At 36.6% G+C, this 21,895-nt stretch overlaps 1 protein-coding gene across 4 annotated transcripts in view; it reads left to right on the top strand.

Annotated features, from left to right (window-relative positions):
* Positions 1 to 242: 242 nt before the first annotated feature.
* The window catches only part of MYT1L (myelin transcription factor 1 like), a 130,667-nt gene continuing 109,014 nt past the window's right edge, over positions 243 to 21,895 (top strand). For all 4 annotated transcript variants that reach the window (XM_050893719.1, XM_050893718.1, XM_050893717.1 and 1 more), the window contains exons 1-3: positions 243 to 297; positions 480 to 513; positions 811 to 873. In XM_050893719.1, the coding sequence (XP_050749676.1) occupies positions 243 to 297; positions 480 to 513; positions 811 to 873 (152 nt within the window). The remainder of the gene's footprint in view (positions 298 to 479; positions 514 to 810; positions 874 to 21,895) is intronic.

Genomic DNA, 21,895 nt, shown 5'->3' with positions numbered 1-21,895 from the left:
TAGTTGCACAGAATTTGCTATGAAAGCAAGGCATGCAAACGAACTGATTAAAGCAGAAATTACCGCATTTTCTGTTTTTAAATAAAGATCCTAAAAATCCCCTGTAAGGTGGACTTTCCCTTACAGGGTAAAATGGAATTAAAATGGTGTCAATAAATTGTGTGAGAGACTGTATCAGTCTGTGCATTGATAGTCTGTGCATGCAGGATAAGAACATTGACTGCCTGCTAATCTATTCCCAGATGGAGGTGGATGCAGACGAGAAGCGCCATCGCACACGCTCCAAAGGTGTTCGAGGTACGTCTCTTGCTTCAGTAAATCACTCAAGGCCCCCACTCAGGGTGACCTTCATCCTCCAGAATCTCTTTGCACGATTCATTCTGACCCTTGCTTTTACACAACCTTTCTGGTAATTTTCTGTAGAAGAGGGGTACTTGTAATAGATGATAAATTTTTATATATTTTCCATCTCTCTGCAGTTCCCGTGGAACCAGCCATACAAGAGCTGTTCAGGTTAGTGCTCTGAGTGTAAAATGTATCCCCATTAGCAATTTAGAAAATTCATGCCTTTTAATGGGTATAATGCACTTTCAAGTTCATTGGTGGTTTGCTCATGCCCTGCTGCACTGATGAAATTAATTCCCTCGAGACTTGCTAATAAAAAGCATCCCCTGTTTTTTTCCCTTCAGTTATTTGATTTCTCTTTCTGTCTTTGTTGCCCTCCATCTCTGTAATACGTACTGCCTGCTTTTAGTATAATCTTTCTGCAGCACACCAGCACCTATATAATTAATTCTCTCTCTTTTGCAGCTGTCCCACGCCTGGCTGTGATGGCAGTGGTCATGTTAGTGGCAAATATGCAAGGCACAGAAGGTAATATCTGTAATTTCTCATAAATTAGTGAAGAGATTTGGTAAACAAGTTAGCTGGCATGACCTTGATAAACCAAACAACGATAAAAATTAGCAATTAGACATTCTAGAAGCCATTCGGATTCACATTTTTTTTTCTTTCTGAACGTCACAGAAAATCTAACTCGTATTTTTGCTGAGGAAACTTGTTCTCATTGTCAATCTTCTCTCGATTTTTGCATACAGTTCTCTTGCTCATGTGTTGCAAATTAAAATTTGGCCCTACTTACATGTTGGTGCCAGTGTGACTTCTGTTATTTAATGTATTTTATAACCGAATGAAAACGAGCTTCTGAACATTTTAAGTTCAATGATCAGGTTAGATTCAAAGGTCAAAGCCTAAGACAAATAAGTGATAATAAGACTTCAGGGCTCAAATGGTGTATTATAGTTATAAATACCTTTACTTCAGTTTCTAAACCATGTTATGTGGAGACATCTCCTTTAAGAAAATGTTTTTAGCTGTTTATTGTTAATAATATATCAAGGTAGCACATGTTACACATGCTACATGTGCTTCAAATTAATTTAGAGCTCAATCTTTACATTTCTGTGTCTGCAATGTTAATGTTCAATAGTGTTGTACACCTATATAAATGGCATTCCTTTCCTGAATCATTTGTTCATTAATTTCTTCTGCAATATTTTGAAAATTTAACAGCTCTAGAATACATGAATTTTTCTCACGTGCTGTGCATTTCATTTGACATATTTCATACAGCAGCCCATTGTAGGAGATAAAATGGCTGATGTTTTGGCCACCTCTCTTCTGAATAGAGGGAGGTGTTCAAACCAGTGTTAAATTCTCCTGAAACTGTTAAGATTTTTTTCATTCTTGACTTTTTCAGGTTTTAAAGCACTTGTGGTGTTTATAAGAACACTTATTTCACACCAAATCTGATAACTGCTTTGTAATGAGGGCATATGGGTTTTATGAATTAAAGTGAAATTACATGTTTGTGGTTAAGGCATTTATCTGAAACAGGAAAAGATACCAAACAGTGACATGTCGGTCCACTCAGTGCCACTCAGTCCATTCATGTGCCTTTTTTCTCATCAGTGAATGAAGTCCAGAAAATACTTTCAAAATTAGAACAAGAAAAGTGATATGCCTCATATTAAAATACTTTTGAATTACATTTAAACAATATAAAACATAAAATAATTATATTCAAATTTCTTTTCCTAATCTTTTTTTCACTCATAAAAGTGGTAACATTTTTGTGGTTATTTGAAGGATTTGGTTAGATTGGAAGACTGATTTAGGAAAAGTAACCAAAATAATTCTTCTTAAATTCTTCTTCAATAATTCTTCTTAAATTTACTTGTGAATTCTCATTTCAAACCATGGTTTTCTTTTGTCCATTTTCTTCATGTAAATACAAGCCTCATCAGTAATTAATGAATCGCACTAAATCCTTCTTTTTCCTCAGAAATTTCCCGAGCAGTCAACAGTTAAATGACATGATTATAATGTCCTTTCTAGTTACAAGATTGTAACTACATACATTTCTTTACACTTCATGGGATTTGTGCGTAGATTTCAAAAACGAAAGTCTTCAAACACACAGAAAGAAACTCTTTAGCTTAAAAAAATCTGACTTTTCCTCAGAATTGCTCAAACTTTGTCTGTGTTTGTGTAAAATCACCCTTTTGGGGGAGGGGTAAGGAATAGATGTGAGGTTTGGAAAGATTACATGCAGTTTTGAGATGTTAATTCCATATTTTGCTTTCTTGACATGATTCTGGTATGTCAGTACACGAACAGACTGAATCTCAGAGCTGTTAATTAAATGAAATTTTGGGCAGATGCGCAAAGTATAAAAATTGGAAATACATCAAAAATTCTTTTTTTTCTACTGGCTAAAGAATTTGTGGGTTTTTTATGTTTTCTTGTCACCCTGATTGCCAATCCACTAATCAAAATATATTTAACCAATATATGTCTTATCTAGTGTAAAAGCACGAAGTTCTTTGTTGAGGTTTATAACGTACATATCTATTTTCTAAAAGAGCAGTAATTCTTTTATCTAGTCCAACCAACACCTACTAAATTTAAGTTTTTGAAAGAATCTGAAGGAATTTATCTTTTTCTTGTTTCTGTTTTGCTATTTGGGTGGGAAAGACCCTCAAACATTTCTTCCAAGGAAATCAGACTGTCTTAAAAATGTGATGTGTTCAGGGAATTGCATATCTCAGCTGATGCCTAACTCAATTCCATTTAGACCTCCAGAGCATTTTAATGAGGTTAAGACCTTTCCATTCACAATACCAGACCGGTTCTTTATTAGGAATGCAATGTATTTGCTTCCACTAGATGTAGTCAGAGCTCTCCAGAATTCTATTTCTTCTATAACATCTTGAAGTCTCTGGAATTTTGGGGTTTTTTTCGTTGTAATTTTATCCTTGTAATACCAATGTGACAGTGAAAACCATCTTCAGATACTGCATTAAACTTGAACTGAACTAGATAGCTCCTTTCAAATTTTCAGACAGATTCAAGGGATGAAATGTTGTTCTGCTGATAAAATATTAGGTTGAAGTTTAAGGCGAGTTTTATCATATGTTTTGTACCCCAATTGTATTTTTAATTATGAAAGAGCTGCAATGTTAGGGTTAGCTAAGGAAACAAGCAGGCCTTATATGTCATTGATGTTTCCTTTGAGGTGTATGAAAACACAAGACCGGTACTAGTTAGGCTAACAGCGGTAACAGCTTGTTGTATCATTTCCATCTTTTTGATTTTTCCTTTGTGTCAAATCTTAGTTTGAAGTGAAACCTTGCGTGACTTAGTTGGTACTTTGCTCTCAGCTCTCAAGTTTGGTGCTTAATTTTAGCTTGTTAGTTGGGCATGCTAATAGACAGCTAAGATGGACAGGCTTCTCTGCAGGACACTTTAGGGCAGGATACTAGGATCTCTAAAATTAACTCGACGAAAGCACCTCTCTCCGGTGACTGCATAGAAAGTTCAGAAAGATTAGCATCCCGGTTTGGGCACTGAGGGTAAGTGCCCAAAGTTAGGTGATGTGCCTACCTTCTTCAGAGCAGACTCATCTCTCTTTTTTTTTTGTATTTTAGTAATACCTGGAAACCGGAAGCTATCATGGACCTTCTAGTACTGCCTATGATGCACAGCATGAGGCAGTGCCTAGGTGTTAGAGTTTATACTGATAGGACTTCAGTACCTGTTGTTTATGTTTCCAGACACCTGAGGCCAACTAAACTACCCACAGATCATGCAGTTAAAGAAATGCATGTATCTTTGCAGTATCAGGTCCTAAAAAATAAAAACAAAGGTTGTGAAAGATCTGAAAACAAAAAGAAAAACAAAAAATAAGCCATAGACACGTTCAGATAGTGGTGGAGACAAGAAAAGAACTCAAATCTTAGGAGAGAAAACCAGAGCCTCTCCCCGGGCCATGCTCCTGATACTGTTTATTTTATTCACTTGGTAGCTCTTCAGCTCCATTGTGCGTAGCAGCATAATAATGCACAGTACTCTTATACGTTCAGAGCTGTGAATTAATTTTGAACAATAAGCTTGGTCCAGATCCTTGAATACTTTTAGCTGTGAACAATCCATCTGGGTATATAGCAGTTACTCAAACCACACCAGGAGAGTGTTCCCAGAACTGTGTTTTCAGGACGTCTGTCAGCTAAGCGTCTGAAGAAAAACATAGATTCGAGTGTTCTTTCATTGCAATGAGTAGCAACTTTGCCAGTTTCATTAATCAACTTTAAAGACAACAGAATTCACATTCTATGTATACAAATATAAATGTAAAAGCGAGTCCAGTTTCTGGTCTAAGTTCTGCAGGTGCAAATCTCATAGTTACTCTAGAGTAACTGAGTACAAACTGGCCTATGTTATTTACTGAGTAGATGTGAATTACGGTTTTAGAAATATTACACTCTACTGTGTTGCTATGCATTTTGCATTTAGCATTTTTTTAAAAACACGTTATACCAAATAGATGCCTATGGTTTGCCATGTAAATAGGTATGTAGACACATCATAAAAATCCTAACTAGATTCCATTAAAAAAACACTGATTACATGCAATGGCCTATTTTAAAAGCTTCTTAACACCTTAGTTTAATTTTTTTCTCAAGTAACAAAAGCAATTAGATTCTGTAATGGATTAATCACTTGCCAAATACCACATGCTTCAGAATGAAACACATTCTAACAAATAAGAGCACTAAAAAGAATCTTAAGCTGGTAGCATGGCACTATGTATATTGATTTAGGATTCTTTTAATGCATATATCAGTGCATATTTGAAAGCAGATAAAGCCATTGTATAGAAATTAAAGCAAAACCCAATCTTAATCTGAAACAATATGCATCAAATTTCAGTGAAGGATGAATGGTTAAGGCCAAATGATAAACCTTTCAGATTTAAAATGGAAATAAATACTGATAGAGCTCTCTATATATCATGAATTTCAATTTGCTGGAAATAAGAATTCAGATGAAATAAACCAACTTAAACATTTCATCTACCAAGGAATTTTGCATGCCTTTTCTTCAGTTCGTGTTGCATTTGTAAAGGATTGTTTTTTCATTAATCACTGATACAATGTCTTGCAAAAAGAAGCGAGTCTCAAAAATGAAGAGGGATCATAAAATAATGTTTGGATCTATAATGTATGAATTGTCCCTAACCTTATAAGATAGATTGCATTTTAGTTTTCCACCAAATTTCTCGATATCACCAGTTCTTTATTGCTTTACTAGGCTGTCTGTTTCTGTTACATTATACCGATAGAATTGTTTTGACCATCTTTTAATTTTTAAGCATGAGGTTTGTCACTTCATACAACGGATTTATTTGAATTTATAAATAACTTAGATTTTAGCATTACTGTTTTGATTAGGAAAAGCCCCACATACCCTTGTATTGCCTTGGCATTATATACTGTAGTTCAGTTGTCTATATTTTAGAACAGAGTGAGTGAAATAATTCAGGCTCCCAAACTTTGAAATTAAAAGACTCCAATGTCTCTCTCTTATTAGAAAATTATTGAATTTCTGTGGCTTGTTGTGCCATATTTCTTATTCAAATTTTTTCATTTCATATACCTTTTCACCCACCAGTTTGATTGCCATGGCTGCAGCCGTGGGTGAATAATTGCCTGTCTTCACAGGAGCATGTTCTGGAGCTAAAGTCGAGTGCTTGCTTCCTGATGTATGCCTCATTTGGATTCTGCCGACAGCCTAGGGGCTGTATTATTCATGCCTTGACAGATAGCACTCACTAAAAGCATTGGAACAGGGCCAGGTACTGGCAGAGAGATAGTGGAGCATTGCAACTTGCAACTGAGAGGAGCATCTATAATACAAAAAAGAGAAATCCTCATACCTCCCTTTTACTGGTCTCACTTTGATGGAGAATTCATTTGCATCAAAATAAAATACCCTAAAAATAAATACATTTTTTCTAAACCACGCTTGAAAGTTTAACACAATTTTCCACATTTAATTGCAAAGCTGATTTTAATTAGTAAGGCCCTGCATGTGAAAAATGAAGATTCACTTGGGTGAGTGTAACACATTGCAGTGTCTGCTGAATGCTCTAATTAATGTATGGCTGCTGTACAACAGGGTGCACTGTGGGATATTTATGAAAAATTCTGTGCACGCAGCCAGTCTATCTGTATTTTAGTTCTTGAATCCACAAGAATAAATAACTTTTCCCCCTTTATTCTTTATGAGACATCATTGTGCATGCCATCACTCCATCCATAAACTTTATGGCATGCCTGTCCTTTTTACTATTTGTCAATGATATTATAAATCAGAAGCCAGGACATACATATTTTAACATTAATTTGATAGCAGAGCATGGTTGCACGCTGTGCGGAACCCGAGGTCCACTGATGCACTTGTGTTAAAGCCTAACCACAGAACAGTGAGGTCCTTATTGTGGCTTGCTTTTATGATATTGTGAAAAATCCCACTGAATGCTGGAAGCATAGACAAATATATATTAATTTCTCTCTAAGCTGATAGTGAACCTTTATTATAGTGTTAAATAATGATAAAATGATTCACTGGATATTTACCTGAGGAAAAACCATACTCTGACACTGCCTATGCAGTTTAATTCTATTATTTCATTTAATGGTATACTTGCTAAAGATTTTGGTAAGTTGTGGTAAATAATACCAAGAATAACATTATAAATGTATTTTATGTAAAGTAATCCACCATTCAGGGTTTGTAAAAAATGTTAATAAGTGAAGCCTCAGTGCTTTGTTAAATCCAGCTAAAGAGAAAGAAGTAAGTAAGTAAATAAATACAATAAGTGAAAGAGCATAGGGATTTTCAAACAGAACACTGCAAACAATAAATAAATGTGCTGACAGAGAATCCATAATGTATTAGAGGTCTGTATTGGCCGCTGTCTGGATTCAGCAATATATCCTTTGTCTGATTGTTGATTAATGATTAGAAAGGTGCAAAGCTGGACCTGAAACGTCAACCAAATATACACCAGCGATTGGTGTGTGGCTGTGCATGCTAGTGGCCATTGTCTAGAGGTGACTACACAAAGGAACAACAGTTCAGTTCCTCCTACCACCATCTGGATTGGGAATAGCAATTTCAGTGGCAGCAAGTTGCAGAATCTGCATGTGCCAGGAGTACTAGCCTAATAAAGGGGGGAAAAAAATAAAATCAGAGGCGGGAGCATGGAGAGTGCTGACCCAACTGTGCAGCAACAGCAAACAGCAGATTTGAGATGTGCTTTCTGCAGTGGTTCCCCAGGCTTGTATGTTGCTGAAATGATATACTCGTTTTCTTTCAAATGGCAGGTGCTGGGCATATTTCTCATGCAGCAGTCCACTTACGGCCACAGTCTTTTCTGTGGAAGGATCTGTCTGGAGATGTTGCCATCAGCCACAAAATAAATGAAGACCATGCAGAAAGTATGGGAAAGAAAATTAAAAAAAAAAACAACAAACCCAAACAACCAACAGAACATCCAGTAATACTGGGAAGATAATTTCCCCAACAAGATCCTGGAAGTAGCTATACATATTTTTCCTTCGCCTATGGGAAATTTATTTGGTTGGTCTGGTAGCTTTGCTAAGAACATTGTGTTCTCTTACGAGAGAAATAAATCATTTGAGGTTGAATAATTTGTGCTTTTCATAATGGAAAACAGGATCTACAGAGTTGATTCGCACATGATGGCCAAGACATTTCATCTCCCTATGCCTCTGTTTCCCCACTTGTAAACAAAAAGAGAATTTCAGGCATCTTAAGATGTAAAGACAGAAACATATATGGGGGATTATTACAAACACGGGGCCCAAAACTCTGTCGCTGATATTTATCTGGTATTTAAATAAAGATCTGTCAAATGACTGTAGATGTCAGAGGAAGACTAACCTTACATTTCAGTGCTTTTTGAATTAAAACATTTTTCTGGAGGACAGAGCAAAATTAACTGATTTGTAATGATAAGACAATTTGACATTTAGAGTCAACTCTAGTTTCCCTATTTCATAATTTGTGAATTATTTCTACAACATCTCTGTAAAAATACTGATTCTGAAGTTTAAAAAGCTGGGAGTATTTAAGAAAGCTGTTTATTAATGTATATTTTAGTGATAATGCAGTCATGGTTATTAGCCTTACACTAAACCAGAAAAGCCGTGAGCAACGTTGTGCACTGGGTTTAGGGTACTACGGAGCTGCCTGCATCCTCCTACCAACAGTTCTTCTGAGCAGCAGCATAACTACTGTGTGTGCAGTTGAAAAATGGCCTGTGGATTGGAGCATCCCAAGACAGGGCTTTGCAGACAGGAGAATTTACTGGTGCATACTGGCAGCTGGAGAGACAGGGAGCCCCATCTTATTCCTTGCTCCAGTGTCCACGCCAACACAAATAACATAGATCACTTTTTGAAAAAGTTTTATCCATAGGTGGCACCCATGCTATCAGAGAATAGCGTTGCCCTGCACCTCATTCTCCACCTCAGTGAAAATGATCTGAACTCTGCTAGAATCATCAAAAAAAGAAGCAAGGGAAATCATATAAGTAAAAAATAAATGAAGTTGTAATTATCTTTTTCTTTCAAATATTCATATTTTATGACATCAGGCACCCTAAGTATTACCTGGGCTAGTGAAAGAATATGAAGAAAACAAGAAACCAACTCAAATATGAAGAAACCAGAAACAAAGGTCCATCTGTCTACCTTCTGCATGTTCTAAATCACTACACCACACTAGCAGAAAAATCACATAGAGGTATACATAGAAATAGGAGAGAAATAAGGCATAAAAAAGTAAAGTGAGAAAACAAAAACAAGGTTGTAAGAAAAAAAGAGAAAAAAGAATAGTTTGGTGGGGTTTTTTTTCCCTAAAAATACACTATGATGTGTCTTTAAAGACTTATATTGAAGTTTTTCAATAAGTTGAGACAGCCCTTTCAAAGACTTCACTTCTTATTAGTGGTTGATATGAAGTACTGCTTCTAGTGGTGTCAGCTCAGGACAAAGAAAGGAGAGGTACTCCTGAGCCATCTTTGGTGACAATAATAAATCTAAATAAATACATCCACAGTACAGAATCAAATGCCCGGGGGATAGATAGCTCCTGAAGACATCCTCAGCACTGTACAGCTTGGTATATGGTGATAACTTCAACCAGATGAGTGGACCTACCAACGTAGTTTCCTGGCTACTCACCTGAATCACCTTCCCAAGAAAATCTTGAAGCTTACTGATTACATGAAAAGGGATTGCAGAATCTAATGTCTTTTCATTATTTGCAAGAACCAGCAGCGCCACACTGTAGGTATGCATGGAAGAGTGGAGAAGGGGTATAATGCCTAAGAGAAAATATTCCTGTGATTGAAGTTAGGCGTGTGTCTTAAATCTATGATTTATGATAACATTTGTAATACTATAAAGCCAAATGGGACAGGATAGGATATGATTGGCTTTAAATGCCAATACCAGCCATTTAAAACAGCTTTTTTAAGTTCAGTTCCCTGGGGCTGGGACAGATTTCTCTGCCATCAATTTTTTTATTTAAAGTAATGAGCAGGCCACTAAACTGGATGAAGAAGTAGTGGATGAATGCTTTCTGTCCAACTGATACTCATGAAAGAAATTCACCAATGATATGCACCTGCTACTGTTTTTCACCCTCATACTGTCTCCAGGAGAAAATCTTACCCATACTTTGTGAACGGGGAATAGGTGTTCAGAATAAAGGCTAGAGCTAAAAACTGGCATGCATTTGACTTCTGCTTTAAGTCACCCAGTCCAAAGGGTGGACCCTCATCACCCCTCCTTTATTTTGTGTCTAACGCTGAAGTCAAAGTGGAACTGTACTTTTAACATTAAGCTTGTCCAAATTTCTAGTGCTCTGCCAGGAAACATTTATTTGGGCACCTTGATACCTATATCATACTAAGTATGTAGCATAGTTAGTACATCTCTAATCTCTTATCTGCTTGTTTCAGTGTAGCAAGTGTTTTTAAAGTCCTCCAGTTTGCGGTCTATACAAACATGGCACTCACCCCCTATTTTATTTTTTGTCAATAGGAGTTAGGACACGTTTCTCCCATCTTCTGGGAACTTGCATTTACTATAAAGAAGTTAAGAAGTCAGGATGCTTGTATTCTCTTTTCTTGATGTGTTCTTATTTTATGAACAATAATATATCCAAAAGGAAGAGGGAAGGATATAGTTTTGTAACTTTTAGCAGTCACTTGGAGAGAGAAGAACCCTATTTCCAGTCCGAGCGTTAGCACTTCATACAGGAGACAGACACTCATTTTAGAGAGGAATGGAATGAATCCTTCACTGGTAGCAAAGAACATGTAAATGTTTTCTTTTGCATGAAGTATTAGAGAAGTGGACGCTCTCAACCCAGATTGCTATAAAACCCTGGCAAAAGAGGATATTAAACACAAATTTCTCACACATTTCTGTATGTTCTAGATTAGATAATGGCTAAGGCTGGGATCGTGATTCCTCCTCTGACCATCTCCTAGTCAAAAGACTGAGTTAATCTCTGTTTCTGTAAGAAAAAAGAAGGCTTAAGGTGATTAATTCCGGGAGTGGAAATCCCCCACACCAGAAAATACCTTCCTCCAGTCTGGATTACTGTGTCTAAATTCTGCTGTGTGTTAAGTGCCTACATGTCCCTAGGTATTAGAAGAGGAGCAGACATACCTCACTTGGATGTTGGAATTTCACTGTGCAACTATGCATAGAAACAGAGCTGTAATGCATTCGTTCCCTTGGTAAACTAGCAGTTCGTGACTCTCTGCTACCACACAAGAAATTTGCGTCACAGCCAGAAGCTGAGTCATGCCTCTGAACTCTACTCCACTGCCTTTTGCTTTAGACCATCCTTCTTACATTAAAAGTTCATTATACAAAGATTAGCAAATGATTTCTTGTTGTTGAGTATTTGCAGGGACAATAAGAATAATGTACTAGAATTACTGATACACTGTTTAATGTAGATCTTGCTTGGCCATGGTTTCTTCTAGGGTGATCAATGAGGATTAACTGTTTATTGGTTCTTAGTAACCATAAGGACTACTTCAGGAGAAGGGGACAAGCAAACAGTCATCTCAAATAAGAGGATATGTCACATATCATGACATATATGATGAATATTCTCTGACATGAGTCTTGTAGATGTTTGCATGTTGCTAGCCACCAAACAAAAAAAACTGGTTTTGAAACTTATTTCTCAGAGAATTCTCTGGATATCCCACACTTTGTGAAAGGAAGTAGAAGATGCAAAGTCCCAGCTAGATGGATGGCTGCTCTGCAGCCAATTTACTATGGTAACTGTATTTTATGGTCATAAAGCTTTTTCAACTGTTAATTTTAAAACATTTCACAAATGTTAACACAGTAACCTCAGTGCGTTTTGTGATGTTAAGTATTTGATTTCAAATGACACCAAAGGTCATATTGCTTATGATGTTGTAATACATTCACAATAGCACATTGACTCACAAGACTGGTCATAACAACTTTTTACCAGCGCACATTTATAGTGCATAGGAGTTTGGAATGGAAAGTAAAAAAAAATAAAAGATTGTTTATCTGTCTGAAAAGGTAGGAATAATTCTGACAGAATGTAATTGCATGACTTTATTTTGAGCAGGGCTTTGGAATTAACATTTCTAGTTCTTAAAACACAGACACTTAGCTCTTCTTTTTAATTCCGTGTGACATAAGGTATTATCAGCTTTACACTCTTCTGTCCCTTCCACAATGGCAAATTTGTTTCAGTGCTACTGGCAAGGAAAGTGTACTACTTTCTGAGTCATAGTACTGTCTCTGCAGCACCTAGGTGTTCCTTGGAAATACTGACATACTCAGAACTGACGTGGCCTGGCTTTGCTTAGCTTGTGAGACCTAAAGAAAGCACAGAGGAAGATGGACTCAGAAACTGAGTCAGAGTTATAAAACAAATATCATTTTAGAAAGAATGCAAACAAATTCTGACTACTGTGTTAACTTCATATCTTAGCAGTCAAGCTTGCTGCTTCTAGTTATGTTATTAAAAGGATGTAGGAGGAAGGACTGAACAGTTAAAATGGCATTGACTAAAAGTGGAACCACTTATTTAAAATGTCAGCATTTAAGCAAAACTATAAAACAGAGAAAACATTTAGCTTTTTCTATCTACTATAATTTTGATTGTTCATTGAAAATTATAGCAGTCAGTCAGATTTAGAAATCACAGTCTAGTGGACAGCTCGGGTAGAACCACAACAGATCTATCATGGTTAGTTTAGATTTGTTAGTAACAATTTTTTTTTTTTTAAACTTTTTATGTATACTATGGATTAAGCTGATCTCTTGTGTAAGTAAGAATAGAATTTCATTCCTCTTACACCAGGGCAGTTTGTAATTATGTTGCTCTAGAACTCTGTGAAAAAAACCAAAACCTCCCCAGGAAAGCAAAAATTTATTGGTTGGTCTGAAAAACAGAGATGATACCAAACTCTCTAATTTTTAAGCCATAAGGAAATTTAGAATCATCTGGTGAAGAGTCAGGAAAGATTTACCTACTGGATGTGTTACAATATAGCTTTGCATGATATCAGATAATTTGAAGTGACATCATACCTATGCAGTTTATCATCCCTGCCTTCAAAACCTTCTAGGTATTTTGGACACTAAAATGTCTTCCGATACCTGGCCCACCTTCTGTTTAGTACATTTACCTGTTAATTAGAGATGAGATAAAAGTTTTCCACCATTAAATTTCTACATCCGTGATTTTCACAAAAAGCATTTCAACATATAAATCAGAATAAAAGCACAAACTTCTAGAACACAACTTAAGTAGACCTTAGGTGCTGAAACTGAAGAGAAGGATGCAAAAAAATCCCGAGTCTGTAGTTGATCAAACTTGTAATAGAAAACCTATTTGTGTATGCCCAGAGGTGCTGCCAGCTTAGCTAAGCTGTGCTGCTCAGTGCTTTCTACATGCCAGAATGTTTGAGATTTGCGGACTGCAGGTACTTATACCAGCGTCCTCTGATCCAGTAGGCAGAGCAGGAATTCTCTGCTCACACTAAGATGCAGGGACAGCACTGATTTCTATAGAAAATAGAAATAGCATAGCAGTCACATCCCCTTTCACTGAAAAATTTCATGATAGTGGTGCATCCTGGACCAGCAATGAGAATGCTACCTCAGGAAGCACCATACTGCTTCGGTTTCTCCATCAGCCTGAGTGGGCCCAAGCATAATGTTAATTCCCAAGCCAGAGCCATATCAAAAGGATGACAGGCAAAGACTGACTAGGATGAGGCTGTTGAAGCCAGGCCTGTGGACAGAAAGGAGTGTGAGGTTTTTTACAGAGAACAGAGAAAGAGAGAGAAAAGCTAGTTTGATAATTAAAGGACTCCTCTAGAGGAACCAGATTCGGAGCCATAACAGGTTGGTTGGGTTCCAAAAAAGAAGAAAATGAAAGAAAGGGTCTCCCATTTTTTTGACAATTGTTTCAACCCGAGTTGTTAAAAAAAAAAGGCAGAGAACAGTACCACACTGCCTGTATCAAACCAGAACAATAAAGTAGCCATCCATACTACAGGCATGATTTTTGTACCTGCATCAGAAAGTGTCTTTTTGGATTATGAGTCATATTTTCAAGATGATGCCTAAGTCACAGTTGCAAGTAGATGCAAACATCAACAAGAGAGAAGTGATTTTGGAAACATTATTTTCATGGTACTTCATATTTCTTAGCACAGATATACCACAGTCAACATGCTTGCTATAGTGACTCCCAGGCTTATATACCTATATATGACCATTGAGGAATTTATTCAGTAAGGAACTTAGTCATCTAAACTTAAGTACTTTAAAGTTAAGTGTGATGAGATTTAATGTTGCTACAAGTCTTTCCATTATAGATCTGTGCCCCAGATATATGGAGCCCATTTTTAAAAGTGACTAACACGTTGCTAACCGACTTTCAATGAGACATAAGTGTTAAGCATCGAATGCCTCAAACTATTCAAAAAATTAAAAGTAGTCTTTGAAGTGGCATACACTTTCTAAAAAGTTGTCTTTCATCTGTTGAAACTAAAGAATCTGTTCCTTTTCTTGCCATCTTCCTGTTACACACTTCTACTTCCAGTCATTTCCCAATTTTACTCATTGGTCCTTGGACAGTACATAATTCTGGACCTTTTTCTATTCAGTTGTTGACCCATGCTACCTTTCCTGTCTATGCATCTTTAAAACTGAGCAGCTGAACTTCAGAGAGGGATAACTGCCACATTTCCCTGTGAAATCTAGCCATAGGAGGTATATTGGCAGCAGATTTTCAATGGAAACTGCCATTTCCACCCACAACCCAGCTGCCACATTTAAATCATGCTGTGTGGGGCTTCCACTCCCTTGGGAGGCTATTTTCATTTTTCTTCAGAGACTCTTCTACAGTCTAATGGAACTCACTGTCAGCTATAAAAAGTAACATTATATGCTGTAGTATTTTTTTTTTTAATCATGATATGAGTCAAGTTGGAGCCTCACTATTCTGGACTAGAATGTGATGGAATTCAGTTAGATTCTCCCCCCCTCCACCCCCAAACAGACTTCCTTCCTTTCATCAAATATATCAAAAAAGGCAGATTAAGGCAAAGCCATTTAGGCCCATATCTAGACATCTGGCTTTTGGAGTCATGTGATTAAGCCAATAGGTAAGCTTTCATTTTTAGACCGGAGTATTTCTAATTCTTCTAATCATGAAAAAAAAAGGTGAAAAAAAATGAACTGAACATAAGAGATATAGTTTTGTCCTTTGAGTCTGCCAACAGCTTGAACCAATTTCTTTATGATAGGTGAGCTTGTATCTTAGTGGAAATACCACCTGCAAGATCCTCTAATATTACAACAAAGCAACTTCTATGTGCTGCAGAAGGAGACTAGTTCGATAGATTATTAGCACAAGCAAATATATGCCTTTCAGGGTGTAAGTCATGGCAAGGGGCAGGGGTTGTGCAGCAGCATTTTCTCAGAGGGGAGAATAATGATCCACAATACCTGCCTTGTATTGCGTTATATTTGTGTCTCTTGAAGGATGTTCTGCCGCACTGATCAAAAGTTAGGGCAGGAGAATTGCGTGGGTCTAGAACCCCAGATTGCTCTAATGCATCTCTGATAGGAATTGCTAATAGGGACTCTAATGACTGTTGAAAATTACATAATACTAAAATAGCTGTGTCCATCTAGAGCAAAGAACATAAAGTCTTGGTTATAAGTTCATGCTTATGACTTTGTATGCAGTAGTAAACTGGCAGGCACAACAGCTAGTATCAAAATTTTGTCCTAGAAATTAGGCTCAAGGAGGTATAATGATAAAGGTATTTTAGAAATCCTCTTTATGTTAAACAGATTTTTATGGTAATCTTTTTGGTGCAGAGCCCACTAGGAAAGAAAGCACCCTTAAAAATTAATACGGAGGATAAACTTTCAGTTCCTTCATATCATGTTTGCTAAATGCATATTAATAATGGTTAGCATTTTTACCAAGAGACCAATTCTAGCTGCAGCTCCATAATGCAATAAAGTAGAGAGAATACTGTCATTTCTATTCTGTTTTACAATAATCATGTTTTCTCTGTGTTAGGGAAAGGCACAATCTTTTAGCTTTTTTTCAAAATAGGAAGATTTAAACATCTCAATCCTCTAACAACCAGAATTTAGAATATTTCACACTTGAATGACTCCTAACCAACCGTGCAAGACAAAGAATGGTATCCTGTAGCTTATGCTGGAGGTGAGAATCCAGTACATAAGCACTGAAGTGGTTGCAGCTTGTATCACTTTGTTTTTGTCATTTTTTTCTGTAATTTCAGATGTTTACTGATGACAGTCTTGTGTTAGAAGGCTGCTCCACAGTATTATTCCTTTCCATTGGTTATATACTGTAGCCATTACCTTTTTGGATCAAGATACTTATTGCTATAGTTACAGGAAAATTGGTATATTGTATTTCTTAATTCTGTGCCATATATCTTTCTTAGTTAAAATTAAGTTGGGAGCCAGTGCTATTGTGTATCTATGTAGAGATGATGGGAAGAGTATTTGTGATAGGAATCAGTAGCTGATAGTCTCATTATAGTAGCCCTGCATTAAAGATGTGATAAAATGACAGCGTACTCTATTACTCAATACTTAAGTACATGCTAGAATGATAGTTTGACCTGCTATCGAGTCTATGTCTAAGGGTGTTGATTCTACTAATACGTATCTAGCCATGTTGTTAAATGATTGACAGTATAACTATATGAATCACCTTTGATTTCCAGCAGTTTATTTCCCTTGATTTTTGAATGCTTGAACTTAGCATGCTGAATTGCTTAAAAGCAATTACGTTTAAAATATTGGAATAGAAAGATTTCATGTCATGTCCAAGGCTCAAACATTTTGACTATGCAAAGATCTTTTGTAACTGATAGATGCGCTCTTGTAGCGTATTCTAACCCTTTCAAATTGGTGAATGATTATGAACTTCTCCGATTTTATGATATCATGTTATCATGAAAAATAAATAAATCGGAACCTGCCCTGCCGTCTACCTGTAAGCAGAGCTGTCATTACCACTGAGGCTGAAAACACAGGATACACACAAATCTGGACATCTTGGCAGCTCTAGATGCTGTTTTGATTTAGCTCAATGTAGCCCACCTCATTTTTGTCTGTATGTAGAAAAATAGAGGGTTTTCTTCCCCAATGTTTTTCTTCCAGTTTAGATTTTTGAAATAAATGTGGACTTCAGGATTTTGAGTTAGTGCAGAAGTCCGTGTTCTTTGAGTTAGTGGAGAAGTGGTCATTGGCTTTGCGTGTTCCCATTTTTACATGTCTGGGTTACATCTAAATCAACATCGAAGCGTGCAGAATCAATAGCTACTTAGCAAAACTTGATTATATGCATTTCATCTAATGAATCAATATGAGTCATTAAACCTGTGTTCTTTACACTATCCTAGTTTCTTTGATCAGTCCCTGTATTCAAGGGTCTGGCAACAAGACATAATCAATTGTGGCTTCCGGCTCTTGAACACAGAGTTAAGTTGGGTATTTGCCATCCTAAAAGACTAGAGCACAACCACAGCATTTGTCTGACATTGGATCATGCAGGTAGTCTTGAAAAGATAGCTAAGCTATAGGGAGGAGAATTATTCATGTGAAGTGATACAGCAGCTGTGGAAAGGAAAGAAGCAGGGTTTGGGTTTTCTCTTTATGAAAGTATTGTGGTGCGTGGTTTTAAAATCTGCTAGGTGCTATCTTTGTTGGGGATGGACATACAATATTAAAAAAAAAGAGAGAAAAAGGCTTGGATTTCTCTCTCTTTTATCAGATTCCTAAGTGATAGAAATATAAGTTAATCACCATTAACACCTTTATTGTCAGTGGAGAGATAGGCAAAGTGTCTAAGAAAGGTGAGATGAATTGCCTCCCAGGAGGTTCCAGTTTCTCTGCATTGACTTACGAAGGGAGCTTAATGTGACATGTATAGACTTAGTTTTTAGAAGCCTAGGGGTAGGTGAGAGATGAACCCCATCCATGACATCGTAAGTCATGGGGCAATCAGATACTATATTGATTTATTTATATAAATACTTTTGAATAATCTACAACTGCAGGGCATGTACTTTGCTAACCTGTGCTGCCACATAAGTTTTTAGTCTCATGATTTGTTACATTTATTTTTGACGTCTTGCTTTAAATGAGCTCTCCAGGGCTCAGATTTTTCCTGTGTATTTGTACAACACCTACAAATACGTTACTGTGCCTCATTTTTCTTCCCCCAACAGCTATTGGATTCAACCAATTAAATAAACTTACTGTTTAAATGGGTTAATTATTGCAAAACTGAAAGTTTCCTTTCAGTTGTCATGTCCCAAGAGCAGAGACTTTGGTGATGGGTGAAATGATCTTGCCAGCCAGAGGGCAGATTAGCCAGCAAGTTTGCCACTGTTCATCACAGGGTTCAGTTACACCAGTTTGGAGTCTCAGTGAATCGGGATGGGCAGGTGCTTCACATTGGAGATGTATAGGATCCAATTAAATAAAAGATCCTCACTTTGACTTAAGTTACTGTGACTGTATTGACTACATCAAAGCTAGTCTGCTTTATTTTGTTTAAAAATACATATTTCAATATTTGAATTTCTAAAAAAAAAAACTTAAGTTTTGAGCTCCATTGTTTACTTCTGGCACATCATTCTATTTTCATGTTATTTGTTACACCTAACTCCTTTTTGCAATGCTGTTTTTTAAAGACACTAATTTTGCTTTAGGGCTTATTTAGTTAAATAACGCTATACACATGAGTAGATCTGCGGTATGTTTGTGGCTATTCATGTGTTTAAAAAGGCTCTGAAGTGCAGAAGGATCGAGTTGGCTTTTAAAGCTCTGTGAAGAAAATATCACATCTTCTACCTTTACCTTTTGAGATCGAGCGTGCTTCTGGGCACTTTTGTAATTTTTCTTACTGTTCCATAATGCAGTACACAAATATTTGAAACTCCAGAAGGAAAAAAGGGATAGAATGTTCTACATTTCACTCATTCTTATCAGTCAAGCTTGTACCTGTTCAGGTAAATTAATAGTTTTCACTGAAATACTATTGTATAAATACCTAACCTGAAAAGTCAACAAACTTCTATTCAGTACAAATAAATGAAGTAAAGATAGTGTGTTTTGACACTGCACACATAAAAGCACTTCCTGCTTATAATAATCTGATTTATTGAAGCAGAAGCAGAAGCTCGTGGGAAAGTCTGAAATACAGCAGAGCTGTAGAGATGAGTTTATTGTATTTTAAAAGGTATTTGTTACTTTTAATTATGGTTTAATTAGATAAAAACAATTAGATAGATAATAGATAATTTGGGCCCACTTTTACAAGTATTTAAGCCTGTAGAATGTGGATGGGCACAGAGATTTTCCAAAGCACTGACTCTGGATTAGTGCCTAACTCCCAACTGAGAACATAGGGGTGAGGGCAGTCATTCTGTACGTGGCCTTAGATACTATGGTGCTTGGCAGTGCAATGGCTACAAGAAGCATGCCTAATTCTGGAACAGTATTTAAGGCTCTGGTTCAGTTGCCAGCAGGCTGCTGGAAAGCAGATTTGGGCAAGTTAGTCTCCTAGATTGGGATTCATAGCAGGCAGGATGCTAGTACAGAGAATTTTATCCAGCTGATTGGAAGCACCAAAACCAGTGTGTCCTACTCTATCTTGTAGGCTGCAGTTAGCCATCTCTGTGAAATAAAAGCTTGAAATACTCCATGTCCTTCTTGAACTTTGACTTGTTGCTCTTCCCATTTTCTCTTCTATAGCTTAGTGATTAGAATACTCAGCAAAGTTCTTTACCTTTCACAGCCTGGGAAGATTTGACTCAATACCTCCCATATTCCAGGACAGTACGCAGGTATTACACAGGACTTTTGTGGGCTAGAAAAGATTCCTGACCAGTGTGGCTTAGAGAGCAAAAATAATTTCCCACAAAGAAGTTTGACTCTACCACCTCACAGTTATCACTGTCCACTGGGTTTGCTGCTCATTCCTGTAGTAATTTGGCATACTTTAAGCAGTCATTTAAATATGAATGGAAAATCATCCTCCGCTGAAGGAGTTTATTCTTGCAATTGAGTAAGCAAATCGCTAGGCTGGAGTCAATCTCTTTCTTTTTCTGAATTTGTTATGATTCTTTCATTCCTATCAATTCAATGGTCCAGCTTCAACAAGAGTGCTACCAGCTCTTCCTCATAATACTGCATAGTCTGCTGGGAAGGGCATCCTCCTGGAGTGCAGGGAGTTCAAGCTGTAGGGTTTGGTGGAATCCAAATATTTATTTTCTGGTCACCTGCTATCAGTTGATAGTATCAGCCCTTTAAAGCTAAAAGTAGTCACTGCTTTGAGAGTAATTTAATAGGATGCAGTGTTATGCAAATTAATTAGGTTTGCACATTCTTTGAAGATTGGATTTGTTAGAGGTCTTATCTGCAAAATACCTGTTTTCTCAATACTCTAGAAGTCTTCATCTGGAGATATGGACTTGGAAGTTATCTAGTCTGAACCAAAAATAATACTTACGGTATCCAGTGGGATAAGTGTAAATGCCTTGGGAACTTTCTGCCTGAAGCCTTAAGCAGAAGTTTGCTTCCAAGCAGACTCTTCCTAATTTGCTATCCTCAACTGTATATGGTAAAATTCCACCTCAGTGCCACTTCAGATACTCAAGTGCTTCATTAAATGTTTTTGATAACCTCACTAGGTGTCTATATAGTAAATTTTTAGATTCTATTACCTACCAAATGTTTTGGTTTCTGTTAAATTAATTTCTCACATGAAAAAAGAAAGAATGAGAGCACTGTTGCTGGGGACACTTTTTAGATCGAAAAAACATTTTGTAAGATTTTTCAAAGTACTAATGAGAAAAGAAGGAAAAAAAAAGATAACAATCCTCCAAGAAAAAATATTATTCAGATTTAGGGCATAATATTGCCATCATCTTATTTTTCTTGACTTGGATCTTATAGCACGAGGCTTCTGAAATAATAGATTCAATAGAAAAGAGATACAAATGAAAAAAGAAGACTGGTAAACATGGCAGATGATAGGGAATCACTTTATCTAAACAAGGTATTTAAAGTTAACTGAACCTTTATTAGTCACATAAGCTCCCTTTCTAATTCATGTAGGGAAATAAGACACTCTAAGAGGAAAGTGTCCTCCAGACGTAGGTGTCATCTCCCACCTTTGATGTATGAGTTGGCATATCATGGAGGGGAGAATATTAATCAGTAATCTGATTTAGAAAATCCCTTGTTTTTCTCTGGTCCTATACTATATATAATTAAAGAGATATGTTTAATTGTTATAGCTTAGAAATAATAACCATACTAATTACGCTGAAAACTATATTAAATTAGTAATAAAATATATTAAAAAACAAGAAGTTCAACTCTGGGAAACAAATATGTATTTCCTGAAGAAAGGTCCTACTGAATGTATCAGTGAGTAGCATCATATGTTTTTTAATGGAGAAAAATTGTGTGAGAGTTAAAAAAATACCATAAATCATCTTCTAACTAAGGAGTATAAATTCATACATTATTTCTTCAATTTCTTCAATTATTAATGTCTATATGTCCTCTTGGACCTTATCACTATGAAATTCAACAACGTTCTTTCCACAAGAATTATTCATGACAGATTCTGAAAACCAGAGATGACTGAGACGCACAGCAAAGCAGTGTGGAATATTCAAAAGTACGTCTCAGGAAGCTTAAATATATATTCTGCTGAAAGCCAAGAGAGCTGAAGTGTGAGGGGAAAATAAGACAAACACAGCTGACCAGGGAAATATAGTGAGCAATAAAAGAACAGATAAAGGCATGCAAGACAGATAAATCAATGGGGTCATTGCTTTGAGCAGGAATAAACAAGTCTAAAAAGT

This window comes from Gymnogyps californianus, chromosome 3 (assembly GCF_018139145.2).
Source record: "Gymnogyps californianus isolate 813 chromosome 3, ASM1813914v2, whole genome shotgun sequence".
Lineage (NCBI taxonomy): Eukaryota > Metazoa > Chordata > Aves > Accipitriformes > Cathartidae > Gymnogyps > Gymnogyps californianus.
Note: the sequence above shows the minus strand (reverse complement) of the source record. Positions and strands in the feature narration are given on the sequence as shown.